Here is a 22,569-nt window from a genome sequence, read left to right on the forward strand (position 1 = left end):
TGAGAAAGCTTAAGACCTTATAGTTTGCTGTGTATAAATAGATAGATGTAGACAAAAGCATAGAAACTATTCTGTGAAGTAACTGCAGACATCAGCCCCAGTAATTATTGGGTCAGAATGAATTTGATGTGAAATTGCAGTTGACTGGTGAGTGATGAGGAAAAGCGCTGAGAATTTTGAAGGTCTAGTGCAGGGGATGAGGGAATAAATAAAATAGAGTTAGTCTTAATTAAGTCATATTTGTGTCATATCCATAATGCAAAATATCTGTTAACATATACATAGATCAGGCATAACATTATGACCACTTGCCTAATATTGTGTTGGTCCCCCTTTTGCTGCCAAAACAGCCCTGACCCATCATGCACTGTGTATTCTGACACCTTTCTATCAGAACCAGCATTAACTTCTTCAGCAATTTCATCAACAGTAGCTCGTCTGTTAGATCGGCTCACATGGGCCAGCCTTCGCTCCCCACGTGTATCAGTGAGCTTTGGCCGCCCATGACCCTGTCACCGGTTCACCACTGTTCCGTCCTTGGACCACTTTTGATAGATACTGACCACTGCAGAGGGAACACCGCACAAGAGCTGCAGTTTTGGAAATGCTCTGATCCAGTCGTCTAGCCATCACAATTAGGCCCTTGTCAAACTCGCTCAAATCCTTAAGCTTGCCCATTTTTCCTGCTTCTAACACATCAACTTTGAGGACAAAATGTTCACTTGCTGCCTAATATATCCCACCCACTAACAGGTGCCATGATGAGGAGATCATCAGTGTTATTCACTTCACCTGTCACTGCTCATAATGTTATGCCTGATCGGTGTATACTATTTTCATATAGACAAAGAACGCTAAATCTTCTAGATCTTGATTTGTGGAGAAAAAAAAATTCCATAGGCTCATTATTATATAACTTTTAATTGATTAGAGAAGGTTAGCATAGGGACAGTCTTACCTGATATTGCCGATTCCCCAAGCACTGCACTTCTGTACACACACTGAAAACTTTGCTCTATGATTTCCTCACAGTTGTCCAGCACAGTTCACAAGTTTGTTTGTTTGTTTTTTTTTGTTTTTTTTACATTGCTGGGGAGACCCTAGTCTGAGTGATTTTTGTTTATCTTAGTTATAATTAAATAGAAGTTAGTGATATATATTTCTTTAATCCACTGTTAGTAAATGCTAACTTATATACAGATCTTTGTTATTGTTGTTATCATTTAAAATGAAGCTTTCTGAATTTTGTAGTTAAAATGCATCTTTGAAACTAAAAAACATTTTTTTTTGAAGGTATAGGAAGACCAGCCTAAATACAAAAGGAAGAGATGTTGTTGTTGCTCCCCCGTAATCTGTTTTTCTTCTTCGTTCCCATGATTCCCAGACAGTCTCTTCCGGCATGAGGGATGCCCCGTGTGTCTGGATTGCATAAGTAGCTTCTAGAAATAGCCAGCTTTGTGCAAAATAGTCAAGTTTGGATTAGCCTGTATTGCAAATCAGTCAGATGTTTTGGCCGACATTTCAATGTGTACTACAGAAGTATAGTGTAAGTATGGAACTTCCAAAAGTGTTTAACTTCTCTTTAAAAAAAAAAATAAAAAATAAAAAAAATTAACATATAAAAAAAAAAAAAAAATAATGAAATGTGTGTGTGTGTGTGTATATATATATATATATATATATATTAGCCATGACAAAATAGACTGCCAGTAAACAGATCCCTCAATTAAGTAGTAAATTTGGTTCCATAATAAGAGGTTGTTTAATTATTGGTTTGCTTATTGGTGGAGCTGAAGAGTAGGATATTAACTTCTTGTAGCCTGCTATTTGTGTCATTGTGCACTAGGCAGGTGAATGCTTCCAAACTGCGGCTGCCAAGAAACTCTTCATCTAATATCTATCTGAAGTTTCTGATATCAAACTCAAACGCTGATGACACAACTTATTATATGGATCACTGATCAGTAGATGTTTAGCTTACCAAAAACATGCAGTGTATAACAAAAAGCCTTGTCCTTGTTGTTCCAATACTTTTGGAAGGGAGTGGGCCAAAATATTACTTCTGCAGAAATGGCATGTTATGATATTTGCACCATGATTTATGATTACTATACACGTGCGACAGATTCTTTTTCTTCTGTTGTGTTTCCGACCATCGAATTAGCTTATTGCCCTCATATGTTTACATGTTAGTATTACTTTGATGTTGCTTTAAAAAGGAATAAGATATTGATTATATCCAGTTTGGTATCGCTAAGAAAACACAAGGCATAATTTTACTGCTTTTTATTTTAGTAACGATGATGTTTGCTAGACTTCTGGCTGCTCAGCTTATTCATTTATGCTAAAATAATGAAACAGTGGTTGTAACTTTAAGGAAACCAGACACAAGCAGGAACAGAAAGTCAGGCTGGTTTAGACTGCTGATCTCAGACAAGCCATTTCAGACCAGTGCAGGGAATTTACTGAAGCTGATCATTTAGAAAGTTATCTTATTGCATAAAACTGAAAAAAAACTGTAATTCAATTTGTTGCTTGCAAAATCTAGAGACACCTATACATCTGTTCCTTAATGCAGCCAATCATGTGGCAGAAGAGCAGTACAATAGATACCGGTCATTAACTTCAGCTAATGTTCACATCAACCAGTAGAATAGAAAAAAATATATGTATCAATGAACACACCATTTTTTTTTTTTTTGTATAAATGCATGATTTGATTTATTTATTTATTTTGAGGTGAACATTTAACTGAAGGATGATTTGTATGTACATGAGTTTATGAATTGTGCTCCTGCCACGTTATTGGCTGTTACTGATTACATAATCACACTGTTGGATTATCATTCATAATGCACAACTCCGTTCTGTCATAAATGATGCTGTACATGTGATTTATTTTTCACTCTGCAAGCTATATTGAAGTTATTCTACATATACAACACAAAAGCCTGTGGCAAGACTACATTTAGGCAAAAGACTAAACAAAAGCTGTTAAATTATTTCAGTGCAAGTATCGCATAACATCCAACATCTGAATTTACAGTAAAAATGGCTTACCTCTTGCTTTTTTTTGATGGACGATGGCAGACAAAGAATAGTCTTATACATGACCTTTGGGCTTTACTTGTTGGCCTCCTCCCAGAAAAGGAAAAGTCCATTAGGTTACACAAACACATGCTATGTTTAGCTAGGTCCCTTTGAACATTAAGCTGACTCATTATCCATTGAATGGTGAAGGTATTGATGATAAAAACAATCTGATATGTGTGGAGCAGTCATTCAGCCATTTATTTTGGGATTTAAAGTTCATTAATGACAAAGCAAATACCACTTATGAATAGACGCCATCAAACATCAGCCTGTTATTTATGTAATTATAGCCTGGGGCGAAGTGAATAGAAATCATTTATTGGGTCAAGTTTTTTATGAGGGTTTTTTGTTGAACATCAAATGCATATTTAGTCTTCTTAAGTGAACTACAATGTAAATATTTATTGTTGAGAGCAAGAGAGCGTGGGAGAGAATAAAGGCTGTTTCATCCAGACTCCATCCAGATCCACTCGTAGCCACTGATACTCAAGTAGAGGGTGTTTAAATTAATGGCTGTCTGCCTAAAATTTCTGAAGGCCAACATGGTGCTTAATTAACAGGTCATTACAAATCTTAAAATAACATTGAGATCTACAGACCTCTCTCTCTCTCTCTCTCTTTCTCTCTCTCTCTCTCGCTCTCGCTCTCTCTCTGCTTCTGCAGATGTGGTGCATAAATAAACAATAAGATAATAAGATGCAACCAAACAGAAATAGGATCTATAAAAGGAACAAAACTCCATAGACAATTTGAAGGTTTCTAAGCAAAGGTTTGAAAACCTAACCCCATTTTGACATGACAAGAAGCCCCATGCTTGGTGATGAGCCAGCCTTTCCTATCACCCAAAACCCATATCCTTTCTGTCAGGCATGGTGAAGGAACTCTCCCTCAAGCCTGATTATATATGATGGTGAAAGAACTCTCCCTCAATTTGACCTTCTAGACTGATTATATACATTCACTGCATTTTATTCATGATGACATAGATGAGTAAAAACGTGTGCCATTTTATTCTGAAGCCATGTCTTCTGAGTGAGGACATCTTGCACACCAAAAAATAAAGCTGATTGGACACAATCTTCCTGTATCTGGCACCTTGAGTAAATTTGTCCAGCAAGCTCACCGAATTTGTAAGAAGAATGTTCGGACAATCCAGGTTTGGCACAAACGGGGCATTTCATCGTGACTGTGATCCAAGTTCACTTTTGATCCCTCACTTTTTGTGTGCTTCTTTAAGCAGATTTATTTCGTCCAATATGTTGCATCAGTTCCAAGAGACATGTTGATAAATGCCCATTGTTAAAATGTAATTAGTGAAGTTAAAGTGTACATTTATTTCTGAAGATTCAAACAGGATCGCCTCTGCGATCTTTTAATAAAATCCGTCTGGGTGAAGATTTTGTAACACCGTGCAGCTTAAACAGGAATACTGTTAAAAATTTAAAGGATAAATGACCTTCCTTAGTAAACTTTTAAAGCTCTACTTTACATTTTAGCCCATATCTTGCTCCTATATATATATATATATATATATATATATATATATATATATATATATATATATATATATATATATATATATATATATATGCGCACCCTGTGTGTTTGGCTTCCTGTACAGATGAGATCAAGAGCAGGAAGACCTGACTCTGCTGCCATGGAGACATACAGGAAGTGGTCGTATGAAACTTGGCGTGTGAGATATGTGTAGAGAGATAAATGCTGAGTTTGCACTACGTTGCTGAAATGAAGTGGAACATAGCTGCAGGCCAGTTAACTCGAGATCCCCTGATAGTAAAATTCTCTATCAATACTGATATGATAATTTGAATAAGCGACTCCTCTGATGGCACACTTTCACTTTACCGAATAATTTCAGAAACTCTTACATGTTTGTTTTCTCACCAGTGGTTTAACTTGATGCGTTTGTCTCAAATTTAGATGGACTTCACTATATTTAGGGATTTTCTTAGCCACTCATTCCTAATGTGTACCTGATCGTAAGTATTATAAATCTCAATAGATGGAATTCATTTTAATGCATTTTACGTGTTGAAGGAAATTCTTACTTTGCCTCAACCCTGCATGTTGTACAAGCTGCAGTTAATATTCCTCACTCCCATACTGCTTCCTGTGATATTAATGACTTAAATCTGATTATCTGAACTGTTGTCTTGTCATAGATTCTTGACTAATTGGTAGGGTGCTCTTTACCCAAGCCTATTAAAGACCAGACTACCTAATGATAGTTACACACTTTGCCAAAGCTGTCATCCCGCATCTTTTTATTCATTTTTTGCTGTGCCCATTTCAATCCCAGCCATCTGTACCATAACCAACAGAGATCAGTGCTTTCATTTTATGATTTAATACTTCCTGCACTTTAATTGCAGTCCAATAACGATACCTAAATTGTATTATAACTAGACGTAATAATGAAACAATCTGCTGAACACAAGCTCAGCTGAAGTGAGGGAGAAAATCTCATTAAGAGCTTCACAACATGTCAAGGAAATGCTGGAGGTGGTAAAGAGCAAAACCAGGTTTAATTAGATTTTCAGAAAATAGAACTCTGACATTGGTGTTGATGCCCTACAATGCATTAAGTTCACACAGGTCTTATTCTTAGTGTCTGCTTAGCATTATGACCTACAAATAGACACTTCTTGGAAAACATTGGCCTGTTCTATGACTTGCCCACCTAAATCTAGCTTTGTAGGGCGACCAAACTGTGCATTAATACTTTCCAGTGACACATGAGAGCTGCATTGCCTTACACAGGCATACACAGGAATTAGTCATGGGTCCTGAGTCCATTGTTATTGTAAACCCTTTAAAGTATTCTCCATTCTGGAGGAGGCCACCAAAGTGGACACTGTTGAATTTTGAACAGTGTGCTTTTGAAATGCTGTATAATATGCCATCATCCTAAGTATCGCTGATTCACTATAGTATTGCCTGTGGCTTTGAGGGGAGAAAAAAGAAGAGTCCGATATATCAGGTGACCCATAAGATATCCATAACGTGTCCTGTACACACACAAAACAAAAAAAAAAGGAAGCCGATTAGGTCGGCTGTGTGAAAAGGAAATACCTTGTGCGATTTTTCATCGTAATGCTGCAGACACCCCATTTCTGACGGATCTTAAAATCCAAAGTCCAGCTTGAGTCCAGCTTCCTGATGCTGTCAGCAATCACCCCAAGTCTACTGGACAGATGGTGAGATTACTTCTGATAGGTTTATTTTTTTTCTAAACAGCAACATTTCAAATAACATCAGATTCAGGTATTTATCAAGTCAACCCTGAGCTGAGGATTCAGGTATTTAGATTAGAGGAAATAAATAATTAGAAATAATAATAATAATAATACATTTTTCTGATTTAGTAATATCTGCAACGTGATGCCTTTCTTAATGAAGGTTCTTTACTGTTTCACTAAGCCGACTAAGTAGAATGTAACAGATCCACTGAGTCATAGAATTTTTCGCACCAGTACTGAGTTTCTCTGTCAGAGTTATACACGGTTTTATAGCCCGGAGCACTGTGGTCTCATTGCGGAAGATTTATTGCGGAACGTTGGTTGTAGTTCCACAGGGAATACATTTTTTTTATAGTAAAATGGTGCATTGTTTAAACGGAGACATCGCCTTCTGTCTATGTGGAATCATCACTCACACTGCCATTGTGCCTGTCACTTCACAGACACGTGTGTGTGTGTGTGTGTGTGTGTGTGTGTGTGTGTGAGAGAGAGAGAGAGAGAGAGAGAGAGAGAGAGAGATTGATTTCAGGACTCCAGTTCTTGATTTGTAAATTGTCCTCTGATAAAGCCCGAGCTGACAGATAGAGTAATATTATGGCTCTGATAGTCATGAGCAGGCTACAGGCTTTAACAATACTGCACTTGTTGGAGGATCTAGCTCTTTTTTTAGTACCATTGTCATACATGTTAAACTTTAGATAAATGACGAAATGCCCATTTCTAGAAGCAAATGAGCCCAGAAGTGTTGTTATGTTTGATTTAGTTTTGTTTTTACTCACTTGACTCTTTAGTGTACGAGACAAAAATGGACAGGTTTTACCTCTCCAAGGTCAAGCGGTAATTTCTACACTACTTCTAAGGGGTACACTACTAAACCACAATTTATGCTACCTAAATAAAAGTATAGCTCAGTCTCAACAATGTAATGAAAGTGATTGCCTTGGTAATTGTGTTCTTTAAATGTCACTGTAAATATGAGCAAAAGTTTGTAGACACCTGACCAGCACACCCATGTCAGGGCTTTGTGCTTTTTGAATTCCAGTTTTATTCCACACTTTGCTGCTATAATAACCATAGGTCAGGTACTGATACTGAACACAGAGCCCTGGGGTGCAGTCAGTATTAACAAACCCTGTCTTCATTCCTCATTTTGTGCACTGGGACGTTGTCATGCTGGAACAGGGTATAAAGACAATGCTGTACAAGTGTCTGCTTTAAACTTTGTGGCATTGTGACCCACATATGGATGTGATGCTCATGGGTCATCAAACCTTTGGCCATATAGTGAAGGTATCAGCTTGCTAACTGGCTCACTTTCCACTTGGATAGATGGGTAGCAGATGGGTACAGAACAGGAGCTGGTATTAATGTATTATTATTTAACATTTCTCTCTGTCCACATTTTTGGTATGTGGAAAAATGTGTTTGTATATGAAAATCTAAATGGAAAAAGGTTGTTATGGCATGACGTCTATTAACATTGTGTATTACTATTCATTTATGATAAAAGCTTGGTAAAGTTGATCAATACGCTATTATTTAAAGTGTTTCTGTTGTCTTTTTGCCTTCTTAGATAAATGAGTTGAGTCACGTTCAAATCCCCATCATGCTGATGCCTGATGACTTCAAGGCCTATTCGAAGATCAAGGTGGACAACCACTTGTTTAACAAGTGAGTTAAATTGACTGCTCTTATTTTCAGCTCTGATTTAGAAAAACTATTATTATGATATTACATACACTTAATCTAATAATGTATTTTTATTGGGTTTTTTAAAATTTATTTTTCCTTTCAGGGAGAATATGCCAAGCCACTTTAAATTCAAGGAATATTGCCCTCTTGTTTTCCGTAATTTGAGAGAAAGGTTTGGCATTGATGACCAGGACTTCCAGGTATGTGCATAATCTCGTTATGAAGTTAGGCATGGGGTCTTTGATGATAAGTAATCATTACCCAGATACACCTTTCTGAGTACATCATGGTTATCATCAGTACATCTCAGCCTCAGACACTGAAGGTCAAGCCACAGAGTGAGCATCTACTCTGGCCACAAACAACAGAATATTGAAGTTATACTTCTGTGTACCAGTTTCCTGTGGAAACATGTACTTTTAAGCACCAGAGCCCCTTCAGCATTTTACTGCAACATAGTCACTGAACCGGAAAAGGTCCCAAATCCTTTCTTTAACAGTTATTAAAGTTTTCTTTTAAGCAGTTAGTAGTGAGCAACTGAGATAAACAGGCTACAGGAAAAGGACTGCAGTTGCTCTTCTGCCATGTTACTCAAATTTCCTCTGTCCATGTTAGTAGATGGTTTATGGCCATGTTTTTCATGTGTGAAATGAATTAAATCTAGACCTTTTTCTTATAGAATATTCACATATACTTCAAAAACATAAAAAATAGAGAAGGAAAAAGGTGCCTGAACTAAACAGCACAAAAGTTTAACCTTATTTTTTTTACTAAACAGTAGGAAGTAGATCAAAGTCCTTGGTAAAGTCTGACTTGGTGGCCATCTTGGCAACACTCCTCAGCAGTTATTTTTATCTGTAAGACCAGGCTCTTGTCTACTTGAATGATTAGAGACCCGAATACCAGAAATTGCTCAAAAAGATGATGTTTTGCAGACAGATTAGCAAAAAGCTTTGGACTTGATAAGTTTCAAAAAGGCCCTATTTTTATCCATGTTGTTCCAGCTATATGTGTACCTGACAAAAAAATTAAAACAAGAAAAACAAAGCTAAAGTAAAAATCTGCTCGTGTATCAGCGTAATAATCTAATAAACCAGCCATTTGCCCATTTTTAATGTGGCATGTGATATAATCCTGTGTAATATAGCTGTCATATTGGGTGTCACATTCTGCCCCATTCATATTTCAAGCTGTGGGCTGTTCATATAAATCTCGGTGGATTCAGTCCTTCTTGAGGAAAAACCCATGATTAATGAGTTGCAATTTAGTCATTAACCCCTCAATCCGTTGTCGTAAAGTGGACCATTTATTCCACATGATGACTGCGTAATTTCAGGGCGATCCTTTTACATCCCAGCCACCCACACACATCCAGTGCTCTTAATATCATTTCCTGTGTGGCTGTTACTCCCACATGAAAGAAAACATTGTTCTTATTGGTGAACAGTGTTAATTATGGTGCTTTAGACAAAGGAGGAGGGTTTTTGTTTTTCCATAAAGAAAAAAATTAAATGACGTGGTAATGTAGATAGCCTGTGCTTTGGCTACTTTAGAATATGCTTCAGATTTTTCCTTTATAAGGCTAAACTGAAAGACAGTTGCATAACCACCTCTGGTTGTTTCACATTCACTTCCTCAACTCATCACATGCTCTCACTAAAGTCTGACCCTCTGTTTTCATTCTAAGAGAAAACACGACTGATTTTAAGTCTAGTGTGAATTTTTCTGCCTTTTCCTCTTTTATTACACCTTAATTAGTTCTTTGAGGATGTAATAATTAGCCAATGAGCTGAATAAAGTGTGTTAAATATGGAAATGTGCAGTGCTTTGGGCAAGTGTTAAAGCTGACTTGTTTGTTTCCATGTGTTTGTGTGTAGAACTCTCTGACCCGGAGCGCACCCCTTGTTAGTGAGGCTCAGGGCCGTAGCGGTGCCCGCTTTCACACGTCCTATGACAAGAGATACGTCATCAAGACCATCAGCAGTGAGGACGTAGCCGAAATGCACAACATCCTTAAAAAGTATCACCAGGTATACACTCATACACACGGCACATGCACACTGAAAGTCCTTAATGCTGTATGCTTTAATGGTGTGTTACTGTAACCGAGATGATTTTTTTGATTGTTGGATACACGCACATTAGAGACCCACGTTTAGACCAGCTTGCCAAAAGACTGCAGCTTGTTCACGTTCAGAGATTTTATAAATCTACTGATGGTTCCTAAAGCCAAACTAGCCTGTGTGGGGGCGACAGATCTTTCAGCTCCATGGCCTCCAGGCTCTGTAACTCATTTCCTCAATCACACACTTTTCTTCTGTTCTCTTTCAAGAACCAAGTAAAATTAAAAAAAAAAAAACTGTTTTTCTTAGCACTATCACTTCTCATGTTCCTTGCTCTGCTTGCTCCTTATTTCTCGTTTTACATGAACTATAAAGTGTCCCTGACTATGAAAAGGTGCTGTGTAAGTAGAAATGTATTGTTAAGTGTTTCACTGTATGCATTAGTCATATCGATTATGCTTTTTCATTACCTGTCTTGTAGTTTATTGTGGAATGTCACGGTACCACCCTGCTGCCACAGTTTCTTGGCATGTACCGCATTACCGTAGATGGAGATGAAACCTATATGATTGTCACACGCAACGTCTTCAGCCATCGCCTGTCTGTCTATAAGAAATATGACTTGAAGGTATGTGAAGTGAGGTGAAGAGTGATGACTTTTGAAAGTATTATTTTCAGATGACTAAACTATGAACTGACGAGATGATTTTTTTTCTTTTTAAGGGATCTACTGTTGCTAGGGAGGCAAGTGACAAGGAGAAGGTAATGTTTCTGTTAAAGCACATGTGCAGTTCATATCCAGTACTTTTAAAGGAATATGACTTTTTATATTAATTTGCAGTTTATTACTTGTTTCTGTTTTTGTTATTCATTTAGTGTTACTCATTTTCCTTGTTGTTATACTGGGGCAGTGTTACCAGCAAAGCTTTCAGCAATAAATATGTTTTTTTATGATAAAGCAAGTAAGCAACACAGATTGTTTCTAATTTTAGGTTTGAACTGATTTGTGAAACGTTAGGTTAAGATGTATTGTCTTGACATTTAACTAATGGGAAAAGAAAAGTTTTCTATTTTGGTCACGGTTCTGTATATTTTTTTCCCCCACATCTTTGCTCATTCAGAATGATCCGGAGCTAAAATATATGTTTATTTCTAAGTTTGCTCATGAAGGTTTATGTAAAGGTGATTTTGTAATTTTTTGTTTTGCGCCATTTTTAAGCTGTATGTGGGGTTTTTTTTTCATGCTCTGTTAGTCATTATGAAATAGCAAATGAGGAAACAAATTGCCTTCTGGTGCAAGCCTTTCCATAGTATGGTCAAGGTGACTTAGCTGTTTGGCAATGAGCTACTTTTCTCAAAATGTTCAGTTTTACGTTATGAGTAAGTATGTTTCGCTAAAGACCTTGACTTCTTTGTCTTATGTAGATAGGTCTGTGATGGTCATCTGTAGATACTATATTGTGACTATTCCCAGCATTACATCGAGGTTTAGATTGTAGGCAGCATCTTGCTTTAAAAAATGTGTTTGTAATTAATCACACACTGAAAATATAGGAAATGTAACCTTTAATTGAAGTTAGACTTGTGGAGTATATTTAAGAAAATTCCAAGCTCTTATCAAGACTATTTTCAACAAAATCATCACCCTAAAAATGTAATAATATGTTACCTTTTAACTTAAATTTCATCTGAGTGTTTATGAACTCACCCAGCAGTCATGCAGAACTTCCTGTTTTACTGGGGTGTAAATATAAAGTGGCACAGACCAGATTCCCTTAGTTTGACTTGTGTATTCGCTAATTATACCCGTGTTGATGAATGACTGTGTTGACATTTATATATCAGGCAATTGCTATAAAAATAGCTACATGCTTGAAAACCCCCTTATCCACTGGTAGTGCTGTAATTAAGATGTTTAAAACAATGTGGCTGCAGTGAACCTGGCTAGAAGAAGATGCAAGTGTACTGTATATACTCCCCATATAAGGTGGATGGATAGAGATACAAATAATTTAATTAAAAGTGATCACAGATTTGGAGAAGATTGTTGCATTAAGGCTCTGAATTGTCTCTTCCAATTAGATACCACCTCCATGATAACAGAATATTTGTTGGAAGACATGCCAGAAGAAATAATTTGTCAGCTAATTGTTCTTCAGCTAAGCGTCTAGAGTTTGCTGAATGCTACTGGAGCTGGGTTCTGTGTCAGAAGAGACAGACATAAAGGAAACATAGAGTTTTTTGGCAACAAACAAGTTGGCTTTGCTATACAAGGAAGGGTGATTATATGGAAAAGAACCTAATCCCCTCTGTTAAGCATGCTGGATGATCTATTATAGTCTTGGATTTTTTTCACCTAAAGACCATGAGGCTTTTTGTCGCACACTTTAAGGATTTCATGAAGCACTGTGATTTAAAATAAATCACACAGACAGATTGCTGCCTCTGCCTCTGCCCAGAAACTACATCTGGGATGTCATCTGATTTTCTAGCAGGACATTGATGTTTGTTGGACAAGATGCGAGCGCTGTTTTGTTGGGAAAGGGAGGTTTGCACGGGAGTACTACATACAAGGGTGCCAATAATTCCAGTGCATGTCAACAGCATGTGCTTTCCGGTTTAATTTATTACAGTTTTAATTCATCACATCACTGCGATCCCTAAAAACCAGTGGGACATTCTGGGGGAAAAACCGTGGTGAAACTAAATGCGTGTAAGCCTACTGTTAGTTATTTCGCCATAAATAATTTTTAAACCTTTAAATTAAATGTTCATTCCTGTGTAATATTTGTCTGGGCTCCAGGACATTCAGTCCTAAAGACAGTTTATTTTAGAATGAACATAGAATAAGCTGTGATACTCTAGTCGTATTTTAATGTTAAGAATTTCTTCTTTTCTATTCTGGCACAGATATTTACTAGTTGGCTGCTTCTGCCATTTCACACTTACATGCACTGCCACCTTTCGAACAGATTAAATTTGTAAATGTGAATAGCAAGGGCTACTATTTTTAAATTAAACTTGTCCCATTTAGCAGCAGTCGTTGTCACAAAGCAGCATTATGGAAATCCAAGTCTAGAGTGCTCATGAGTGAGCCCAACGTGACTGGAAGAAAACTTGCGAGGAGAAGAGACTCAAAATTAAGATTTACAGCAAGGAATACAATTAACGGTTTAATCCAGTACACTGACTTATTCATAGCCTTTAAATTCTGCAGTACCATGCAGAATTATTGGCACCCTCTACGAAAATAAAGAGCTATTATACACAATTCATACAAATCTACAACATAGTGCTTTCACCCTTATTTAGTGGATAGTTTTGTGCTGCCAACCCTGCAGAGTCTCTTCTTGTAAAGGTTCGAGTAGTGGGATCATGGTCTACATATTTTATATTCTTAGAATTGTGTGTGTGGACTCTTCACTTTATATCACAAGTTTTCAGTAGGGTTCAAATACAGAGACATGAGACGGAGAGTCTACTGATTTGCGCAGACACATTTAGGCAAATGCTTTTATCCAAACCGAGTTACAGTTGAGCTGAGCAGATTTAAGTTGAAGATCTTCCTCTAGGACCCATCGGTGACAGCTTAGCAGTGCTCACAAGCTTTCAATCAAAAGCCCAGCACTTTAACCACTGAGCTATGATAGCCCTACAGGGAACTGTGTCTTGTGTTTGGTGGCAGTTCCTTTTGTTACCATAGAAACCTTTGACAGTAGGTTAAATTTAGTGCTAGAAAGGGTTCTTCAGGTTGCCCCTATGTGGAACTCTTAAAGGTTCAGAGCAACACGCACTGTAGAGCAGAAAAGTAACATAGGGACACACACAAGTCCATACAATAGACCTGATAAATACACAAGGTATGGGAATGTGTAAGCAGCAGAATATGGCTGGTGAAAAGCTCAAATAACATGGAGTACAACAAAGTATACAGATATACTTTGTTATACTTTTTAACAGTACTATAAAAGTGGTCACAGTCAACTCAAAACCACATACACACCATGGCTAAACTACAACTAGCCAAGTTTGAACCAAGGTTACTAATGTGCTAGCTTGAATTGGCTGCATCAGCAACATCTGTTTCAGGTCATGTAGACTTCCTTCATATATACTTTTCATGAAAGTAGAAGGACAAAGGGTGAGGTACACATGTAAGTCGTTAACAGTTTATTGTTACTCGTTAACCCCTACAGGTTTGTTTCTCAGAGTAAATATGTAAATCTTTCCATGGGCTCCTGTGGTTATTGAAGGTAGAGCAAAGTTTTAAACCCAGCTCTCAGTTCTAGGAGTCAGCTTGTTGTGCAATGAACAGGTTGCTAGTGGTCAGAGGTAACATAAGGAGACCAGACATCTATTTTAATCCTGTTATTCTCCCACACACACTGCATCTAATCCCTGTTGTATCCCTGGGCTGTCATAGGGTTGTGCAAGGTCTTCACTGATGCCAAACTGGCTATTCAAGACAAACACACACTCTCCCGTACAAAGTGTGTACTAATACATTACAAACTGATTACTTCACAATTCTTTAGCACTTAATTATCTTTTTAATTATCATGTTCTCTCTTAATAGCACATAGAAGGCAGTATACATGGAATACATAGTCAGTTCAGTGTTTGATAGAAATTTGGACTTTGATGTGGAATTTTTTCAGTGATAATGATGTCATGGAGCAACAACGACTTGTTTTATTAAGTATACCAGCTAATCAGGGCTTTGCTTAAACAGTAAAGTCATCACTTAGAATTTTAAGTACTTATAATTTAATTTTATATCATTTCATAAACCTGATTTCACACACAGGAGCAGACTTACAGTATACTGACCGAGGGCCCAGAGTAGAGCAACTGGCTGTTTTGCCCTTGTTAAGAGATTGCAAGTTCAAATCCCATCAATGCCACAGCTGTCCGAGAGAGCTTAAACCCACCTTATAAATGATCTCTCTCTCTCTCTCTCTCTCTCTCTCTCTCTCCCCCCTTTCTAACACACACACACACATGCTCATAGTGCCCAGTGTTTGGGTGTATTTTTTTTGTTTATTGAGATTATATATATTATATATTATAAATGTTTTATACATATGGGTGCTTTATGTGTAACCCAGAGGAATGAGTGCCATTGTCATTACACCAAGAATCTCATTGATTAAAAGGTGCCTTGTGTCTTGCCTTCCTGAGCTAGATTTAGTCATGGAATTGTCTGTTTAGCACTCTCTTAGGCTACATGTGGAGGATTAGCGTGATGGCTCGCATTGAAGTTGATGTTTCTTCTATAAGAAGCTGCACTGTGTTAAATCCAGGCACTATATAGCTGATAACACTGATTTTCTGATTGGATTATTCTGCTGTTTATACTGCTCTACCTATTGCACTGTGGTATATTATCAAAATTAAACATTCAGCTATTTTATCACTGTAATTGACATCTGACACAAGCTCATTCTTTTATATAAGAGGCAGATATTATTTCTGCATTTCCAAACCTACTTTGTCTAATTTCGTATCCTTCTGTGATCAGGAAGTAAATGGTTCACTTCTCAATACATAAACTTCCCTTAAATGTTTTTGAATAGGAAGTTCTGCAGCAGGTCTGTCTTTTATAACTCTACAGCTCCCTCTAGGGAGGTACTGTGTAACATGTATAAAGCGTGTTCTGCACATGGTACATAAAGGGTTGGTTATGTGGATGTTTTAATGATTGTAATGCTGTTTTATATGTTCTATGTAGAGATTTACAAATGGTTTTGACAAATGTACTGTTAAGGAGAATTATTAGTAATTGTTTGCTGTGATTTGAACATATTTTTGCTCACTTCATAATGCCATGTGTTTCATTCCAGTAGCGTCTTCATTGCTATTTTATACAAAAGTAGAAAAGTGAGCAGATGTGATGAACCTTTCTTCGGTTAGTGTATGTTTGCACATTAAATGTTCTGTTTTTTTTTTGGTTTAAGGCGAAGGAGCTGCCTACCTACAAGGATAACGACTTCATCAACGATGGACAGAAAATATACATTGATGAGGAAAATAAAAAGATATTTCTTGAGAAGCTGAGGAAGGATGTCGAGGTAAATGCAATATTTGTTGTTGTTTTTTTTCCTTTTGGTACCCTTTACATGCACACTTCTGTAATTGTAATTTAATGTAATTTCTCTTAGACCACATTTTCTCGACTTTATATTTGATTCTTGATTATTTATCTTGGTATGTGTAGTTCCTGGCACTGCTGAAGCTGATGGATTACAGCCTTTTGGTGGGGATCCATGATGTGGAGCGAGCGGAACAAGAGGAAGTGGAAAGTGAGGACAATGAAGGAGATGATGAAGGAGAGAGTGATGGAGGGATTGTTGGAACACCTCCAGACAGCCCAAGCAACACTCTGGACAGCACGAAACCCCTTTCACCAGGAGACTTTGACCCTACTATTGATGTCTACGCAATAAAAAGCCACGACAGTGAGTGGTGACATTCTGTTATTGTGTTAAAAGTACTTCCATCCCTCCTTTTTACACACCCTTTTTTTATGTATGTATATATATATATGTATATATATATATATATATATATATATATATATTCTTAGCTTTTTATTTGCTTTTAATGGTTATTAATCAGGTTCTGATTATTGCTTTGCTGAAAAACTGCATCCAGGAAATAGTTTCAGATTGAATTGTACCCTAAAGACATGAACTAGTTACATGTTCTATGTTATCTTATACAACAGTTAGTATCAGTAATCTAATTAGATTGATCGAATGTTGTTTCAACAGTGTCTATAGAACATTGCACTGCATGGGTCACTCCACTCATGTGTATCGTAAATACTTCACTTCCTAGTTCAAAACTGTTACTACAGTAGTGTTAACAGCATCATCGGTGGACATGGCAAACGATGCTTTTATATAAAGTTCAACTGTATGACCGTTATACTCCAAATATTGGCCAGTGACTGCAATTATGAGGTAGATATACCTAATAGGTTGGCCACTGGTGTATGTTAAGAATTATCTTTGGCACATTTGGCAGCATTGAACAGTGCATCTGTACAAAGAAACAAATGAGCAATAGCAGAACTAACAGTGCAGAGCCTGTATATTAAGGAACCGACTAAATAACTTCCTCTTGACATATTCAGCTCAGATTACTTTCCTGAAATTTTAATCGGTTCTGGTATTTTGTTGATTGTTTTTAAGACTCTCCTCGGAAAGAAGTCTACTTCATGGCTGTAATCGACATATTGCAACATTATGATGCCAAGAAGAAAGCAGCTCATGCAGCCAAAACAGTCAAGCATGGAGTGAGTGCTTATTTTATTATTCACTATTGTGTGCTCCATTGATAAGTGGTTAATATAGGAAAGCATAATAGGCACATTTCCACTGCAGGATCCCAGAAACATTTTCAGGAACACATGATCATTAGGCATGGTTCCTCTGAAGGAACTAGGGCTGATTTTAATCCCTGTGCCATAATTCCAGAGACAATAGAATGTAAAATGATTGACAGTTGTGTGGGTGTGTTGAATTTACCAACAATAACTTTTACACCCCCTGTATGCCCTGCTACCTTTTCCACATGGGGAAGTGTTGAATGTTTTTGAGTAAAATTAAATCATTCAGTGTGTTTCTTTAGTCAAGTATATCAGTTAATTATATTTATTAAGGGTGGTAGTTCATATATTTGGCCCTAAATGGTCAGAAATGGCACTTTGTCAACCGCAAACAAGAAAACATTAACAAACCATGTTAAAACGCTGTTTGCTTTCCTGTTTTTGTCACCGCAGGGTCAAGCTCATCACAGTAGAAACCAGAGTACGTGTGTATATATATAGTACATGTTGTACAGTAACCACAAAGTGCTTGGGGGAAAACGCTCATCTCTTTTAGTTAAGCTCTAGAAACAATACTGTATGTAAGAGTTTTTTTTCCCTAGAATGAGAAAGGAAGTGCGGAGAAGCTGAGAAGGTTCCATAACCTTGATGCAGTGCATCTCAAATATTCTTTATTTGTTTGTTGTTGCATGAAATTAAAATTGTTCTCTGGTTAAAATATTAAGCATCTAATCACTTCTGTAATGTTTCCGTTTCTGTTTGTCTAGGCTGGAGCAGAGATCTCTACTGTCAACCCGGAGCAGTACTCTAAGAGATTCTACGATTTCATTACCACCATTCTGCCCTAAACTGGAGCAAAACCCACAGGGGTCAAAGAGGGACGCTGATGGAGGAGTGCCCAACGTACTCACCTACCCTTACAGCAGCTACAACCACCATTCGTTTACATTTTTTATTTGTTTTTTTGCTGTTTTGTGGGACCATAAGTGTGATGAAACAGTAACAAGTATAAATCTTTGTGGGAGCTATGGAATTATTATTATTATTTTTTTTTTTTTCCTTTCCTGATGCATGTCCCTCATGGCATTTTTAATTCATATGCGTTATTTTGCCTTCATTTTAAGTGAAAAGGGGGAGACAAAGAGGGAGAGAGCGCAAATGTGATGGTGTATGTGGCTCAGTGAATGGACATATACATGTAGAATGAAGTCATTCAGAATGGAGGCTGAGAAGGAAAGGAGCTTTCAACTGCTGTAGAATTCACAAAAAAAAAAAAAAAAAGGAAATGTGAAGCTATCCCATGCAAAATTCACCCCCAGTTCATCAGATATGCTTTTACATGCTTTTTACACGCTTGACCAGAAACCACATTGCATCAGTTTGCCCCTTGCTCTTCTTCCCCGGTTAAACCTTACCTCTTTTTCCACCTTTCTGTTTCTGTCCTACTCATATACTTTCTTTAACCCGAATCTTCCCTGTTCCCGTCTACTGTTTGTGTAGTTTTCTAGTTAAAAGCTGCAGCACTTGGAGATGAACATACTTTCCTCATATTAACACGTTTCTTCATGTTAATTCTCTGAAATCATGGCTCTCCTCCTCTGAACAGACTGACTGCAAAGAAAACGCTCCTGAGCTCCATTCACATTCACGAAGGAATGCACCTTCTGACGCTTGCATGTTCCTACAGTGTTTCACACGAGTGTGTGTTGGTGTTTTATTTTCTTTTTTTTTAATTATTTTTGTGTGTGCGTGTTGTTTATATGGCCTGTAATAGAGTTGAGATGATTTGTCTATAATTTTGCATCATGAAAAGGCATCCTAATGAACTGAACAGAAGCAACAGCATTGGTGGCAATCACTTCAGTCTGTAAAATCTGTTACGGGAATGATCTTTCATTTGCCATCAGCACCTTAAACTGTTGCACTTTTTTTTTTTTTTGGTTGAAACTAGGATCTTTTGGTCTGTTACATACTGCAACAATAGCACTATGAGGCACTATTGAATGCAGCCCGTGGATTTATGTCGTCACAAGTATGCTTGTTCTAGGCAGAAAACCCATAGTTTACCTCTTGCGTCATTTTAACAAATACACACTCATTGCTGTAATGTTAGCTACAGTGTTCATTGGGGGAGTTTGAAAGAAGGAGGGTGGGGGTCCTGTGTGTAGGCTAGTGTGAAATTTCTTTTGCCAGTTTTGTAAACTTTGTTTTACACTGGCAGTCAAGTCAACAGTGTATTGTATATTTTGCACAGAAATGAACTAGAAATTGAATCCCTTTTGGCTTGGTAGAGTGGTATTTTGGGGGGGGGATGCCACGCCTGTATAAAATGGTCTCATAACTGATTCGCAGTCGAATTCGAGTCGACTCTTAAGAAAAGGTTATGAATTGTGATTTTTTTTTTTTTACTCCATTCATTACAAAGCCCTGCGAAATTGCTCATTTTCAACGAATTTTGCATGAAATTGGTATTATCGCTATCGATATGTTGAAACACCTACAAAACTTCTGACTCTTTAGAATCAGCATTTTCCTATCTGTTGGTTCAGTGTAATTAGTTTGAATTAAATGCACAGGTTTTTTAAATTTTTTTTTTTTATTATTATTATTTGCATTTTTAATTTGTACACGGAAATTGTCCGCATTTTTAAAACAGCACATCCCTATCGAGTGAAGTGTTCTGATAAATGAAGAATGTTACTGTTTTGATTTGTGCAGTACTGTAAAGTTTTGTTTTTTGTTTTTTGTTTTTTTAAATAATGCATGTCGCATTTGTTGTTGTTTTTTTCCCCACCCCCTGTTCAGCCGTGTGTAAACGCCATCCCTCTTCTAAAAGAAGAAAAAACAAACAAGCAAACAAACAACAACAACAACAAAAAAAAAGATTTCTGATGGTCTTCTACCTGCTTTATACTGTGTCAGCAATGTATACACTGTGCAAGAGTCGTGCCTTTTTACTCCAAATTACTTAATTTTGTATTATTAATCTTTTTTTCTTCTTCTTTTTTTTTTTTTTTCAAAAGTGAAAAAAATATTTTCTAATATCTGTGTGGTTGACAAAAAAAAAAAAATCCCCAGGCTTTTATTTTATTTTATTTTATTTTATTTTATTTTATTTGTTGTTACCTGTTTGGCTGTGTATGGGAATAACATTTAAACCATTAACACCTTTGAGTTCCAGCAGTGAAAAATAGCCCTGTGAAAGCTATGTGGGACTTCTGTCATAATGTTTATTATTATTATTAATTTTTTTTTTTTTTTTATCAATTTAACCTCAGTATTATCATTAATCCGAACTTTTTTTGCTTTTTTTATGTTTTCTTTTTTATTATTATTATTTGTTTTGACCAATTTGCGCAGTGGTTCTATTATATATATTTTTTCTTTTAAGTGTTCATTTTTGGGAACAGGAGAAAGAGAGGGGGGGGGAATTATGACTCTCCTTTCAGCCGTCGTGGTCTTCGCATTTGCAAAGAAGAAGAAGAAGAAGAAAAATACATTTGCTTGAATACTTGTGGTTTTGACACGCTGCAGCGCTCACCGGAAACCCGCTTCATCTCTCGCGCCTTTGGCCTTCAGATTTGCCAAAAAAAAAAAAAAAAAAATCAGCACTCAGACTCTCCGCACAGGTTCTTGGTGTCATGTAGAAAACTTCTTCCCAGAAGATTATGGAAGTTGTATTGTGCTATTATCAGTTAATGTCTCTCTTTTTTTTAGGCTGTATTAAACGCGACGAAACGTGTCCTCTTTAACTCCGCAACTAGTTAATGGGAAGAGAGAGAGAGAGAGAGAGAGAGAGAGAGAGCCCCCTCCGTAAGCCTGGAAGATGTAAATGGTTGATGATAAATGTTTGAAAAGGGTTTTTAACAGAATTGGATGGGGGGGGGTATTCAGAGTTTATGATATTAACCGATATAATACACTCCATTTCAGAAGCATCGCTCAAAACCAATAAAGCACTTTGCAAATCCTTGTGCGGTTTTCTTTTAATGCGGAGTTCCTTACATTTTATACAACTGAGAGTTACGAACCTGCTTGGTGGACTTGGGATTCGAACCATCAACCTTCTGATTAGTAGTCCAACGCCTTAACCACTAAACTATATAAGATCGATTAGTCTCTGTTAAAAAAAATGTCCGCTGCAATTTGTGCGACATTTTTTTTTAAATCAGAGATAAGAGTGCCAAAGTATAATTTTCCCCCCTTGGGTGGTACTATCAAGGGGTACATTTTTGTATCTTTAGTAGGCCTATGTAGCCATTATATAGAAAGAAACATGTGATGGAGAGAATTAAAGATGTGCTTTTAATGGTTCCATCGGAGTGATAAAGAAGAGTATCTTGATATCCATACATAGAGAATCTAAGATAAGACTGGAGTGACAACACAGATGCATCCCTTTATGAGCAGGACCGTGCAATGAAATGAAAAAAAAAAAGCATTTACATGCTTTTTTATTATACTGATTATTTTACGTTTAATATCAGGCTGTAGAAGGCCTTGTGATTTGCTGTAGCTGTCATTATCAGTTCAATGGTTTGGGATTATTCTCGTGAGTAAATAAATCTGTTTCTCCTGAGGAAATGATGATGCAGATATCAGGAGGATGCTTGAAATCTGCCTATAAATTGAACCATCGACTGCTCTTATATCCAGGTGTCTTGAAATTGTGTACATTTTTAGACAAACAAGTCCTCATTTCCACGGGAAACTAACTAAATAAACAAACAAACAAATAAATAAATTAGCTCGCGCGCTGACAGACCGGCGTTTTGCACGTATTTTCTCCCTTACATTATAAATTCACTGATGGTTTACTACATAAATAATACCGTTTTATCTTCCTTAAAATATGGCACATACTCAAATAAATAAAAAAATAATTTAAAAAAAATCATATGTAAATTTTCTTCTTGCACCTGTCCTATAGGCCAAGGTGAATATACCTGGTCATGTGCAATTCTGCCACACGAGGCTCTTTTGTTATTGTATGAACGTAGATATAAAATTTGGGGAAGATATATAATAAATATTGTTTTGTTTAACATTTTATTTCAAACAGTGAGTTACAGTGAGTTGGACCCACATCTTCGCGTTTTCTACTGGATTCTTGAGCAAATAATAGTAA

General features: G+C 36.9%; 2 protein-coding genes across 2 annotated transcripts in view; one reads left to right on the top strand and one right to left on the bottom strand.

Annotated features, from left to right (window-relative positions):
- The window catches only part of armc3 (armadillo repeat containing 3), a 21,027-nt gene extending 19,708 nt beyond the window's left edge, over window positions 1–1,319 (bottom strand). Inside the window, exon 1 of the mRNA XM_058376645.1 lies at window positions 959–1,319. The gene's annotated coding sequence lies outside the window, so the exon portion shown is untranslated. The remainder of the gene's footprint in view (window positions 1–958) is intronic.
- pip4k2aa (phosphatidylinositol-5-phosphate 4-kinase, type II, alpha a) overlaps window positions 1–22,299 on the top strand; it is a 26,307-nt gene extending 4,008 nt beyond the window's left edge. The window contains exons 2-10 of the mRNA XM_058376650.1: window positions 7,927–8,024; window positions 8,149–8,245; window positions 9,923–10,075; window positions 10,590–10,736; window positions 10,832–10,870; window positions 16,066–16,179; window positions 16,326–16,566; window positions 17,305–17,408; window positions 18,209–22,299. Coding sequence (XP_058232633.1) covers window positions 7,927–8,024; window positions 8,149–8,245; window positions 9,923–10,075; window positions 10,590–10,736; window positions 10,832–10,870; window positions 16,066–16,179; window positions 16,326–16,566; window positions 17,305–17,408; window positions 18,209–18,289 — 1,074 coding nt within the window. The 3' untranslated portion in view covers window positions 18,290–22,299. The remainder of the gene's footprint in view (window positions 1–7,926; window positions 8,025–8,148; window positions 8,246–9,922; window positions 10,076–10,589; window positions 10,737–10,831; window positions 10,871–16,065; window positions 16,180–16,325; window positions 16,567–17,304; window positions 17,409–18,208) is intronic.
- Window positions 22,300–22,569: the final 270 nt, after the last annotated feature.

Source organism: Hemibagrus wyckioides, linkage group LG23 (assembly GCF_019097595.1).
Source record: "Hemibagrus wyckioides isolate EC202008001 linkage group LG23, SWU_Hwy_1.0, whole genome shotgun sequence".
Classification (NCBI taxonomy): Eukaryota; Metazoa; Chordata; class Actinopteri; order Siluriformes; family Bagridae; genus Hemibagrus; species Hemibagrus wyckioides.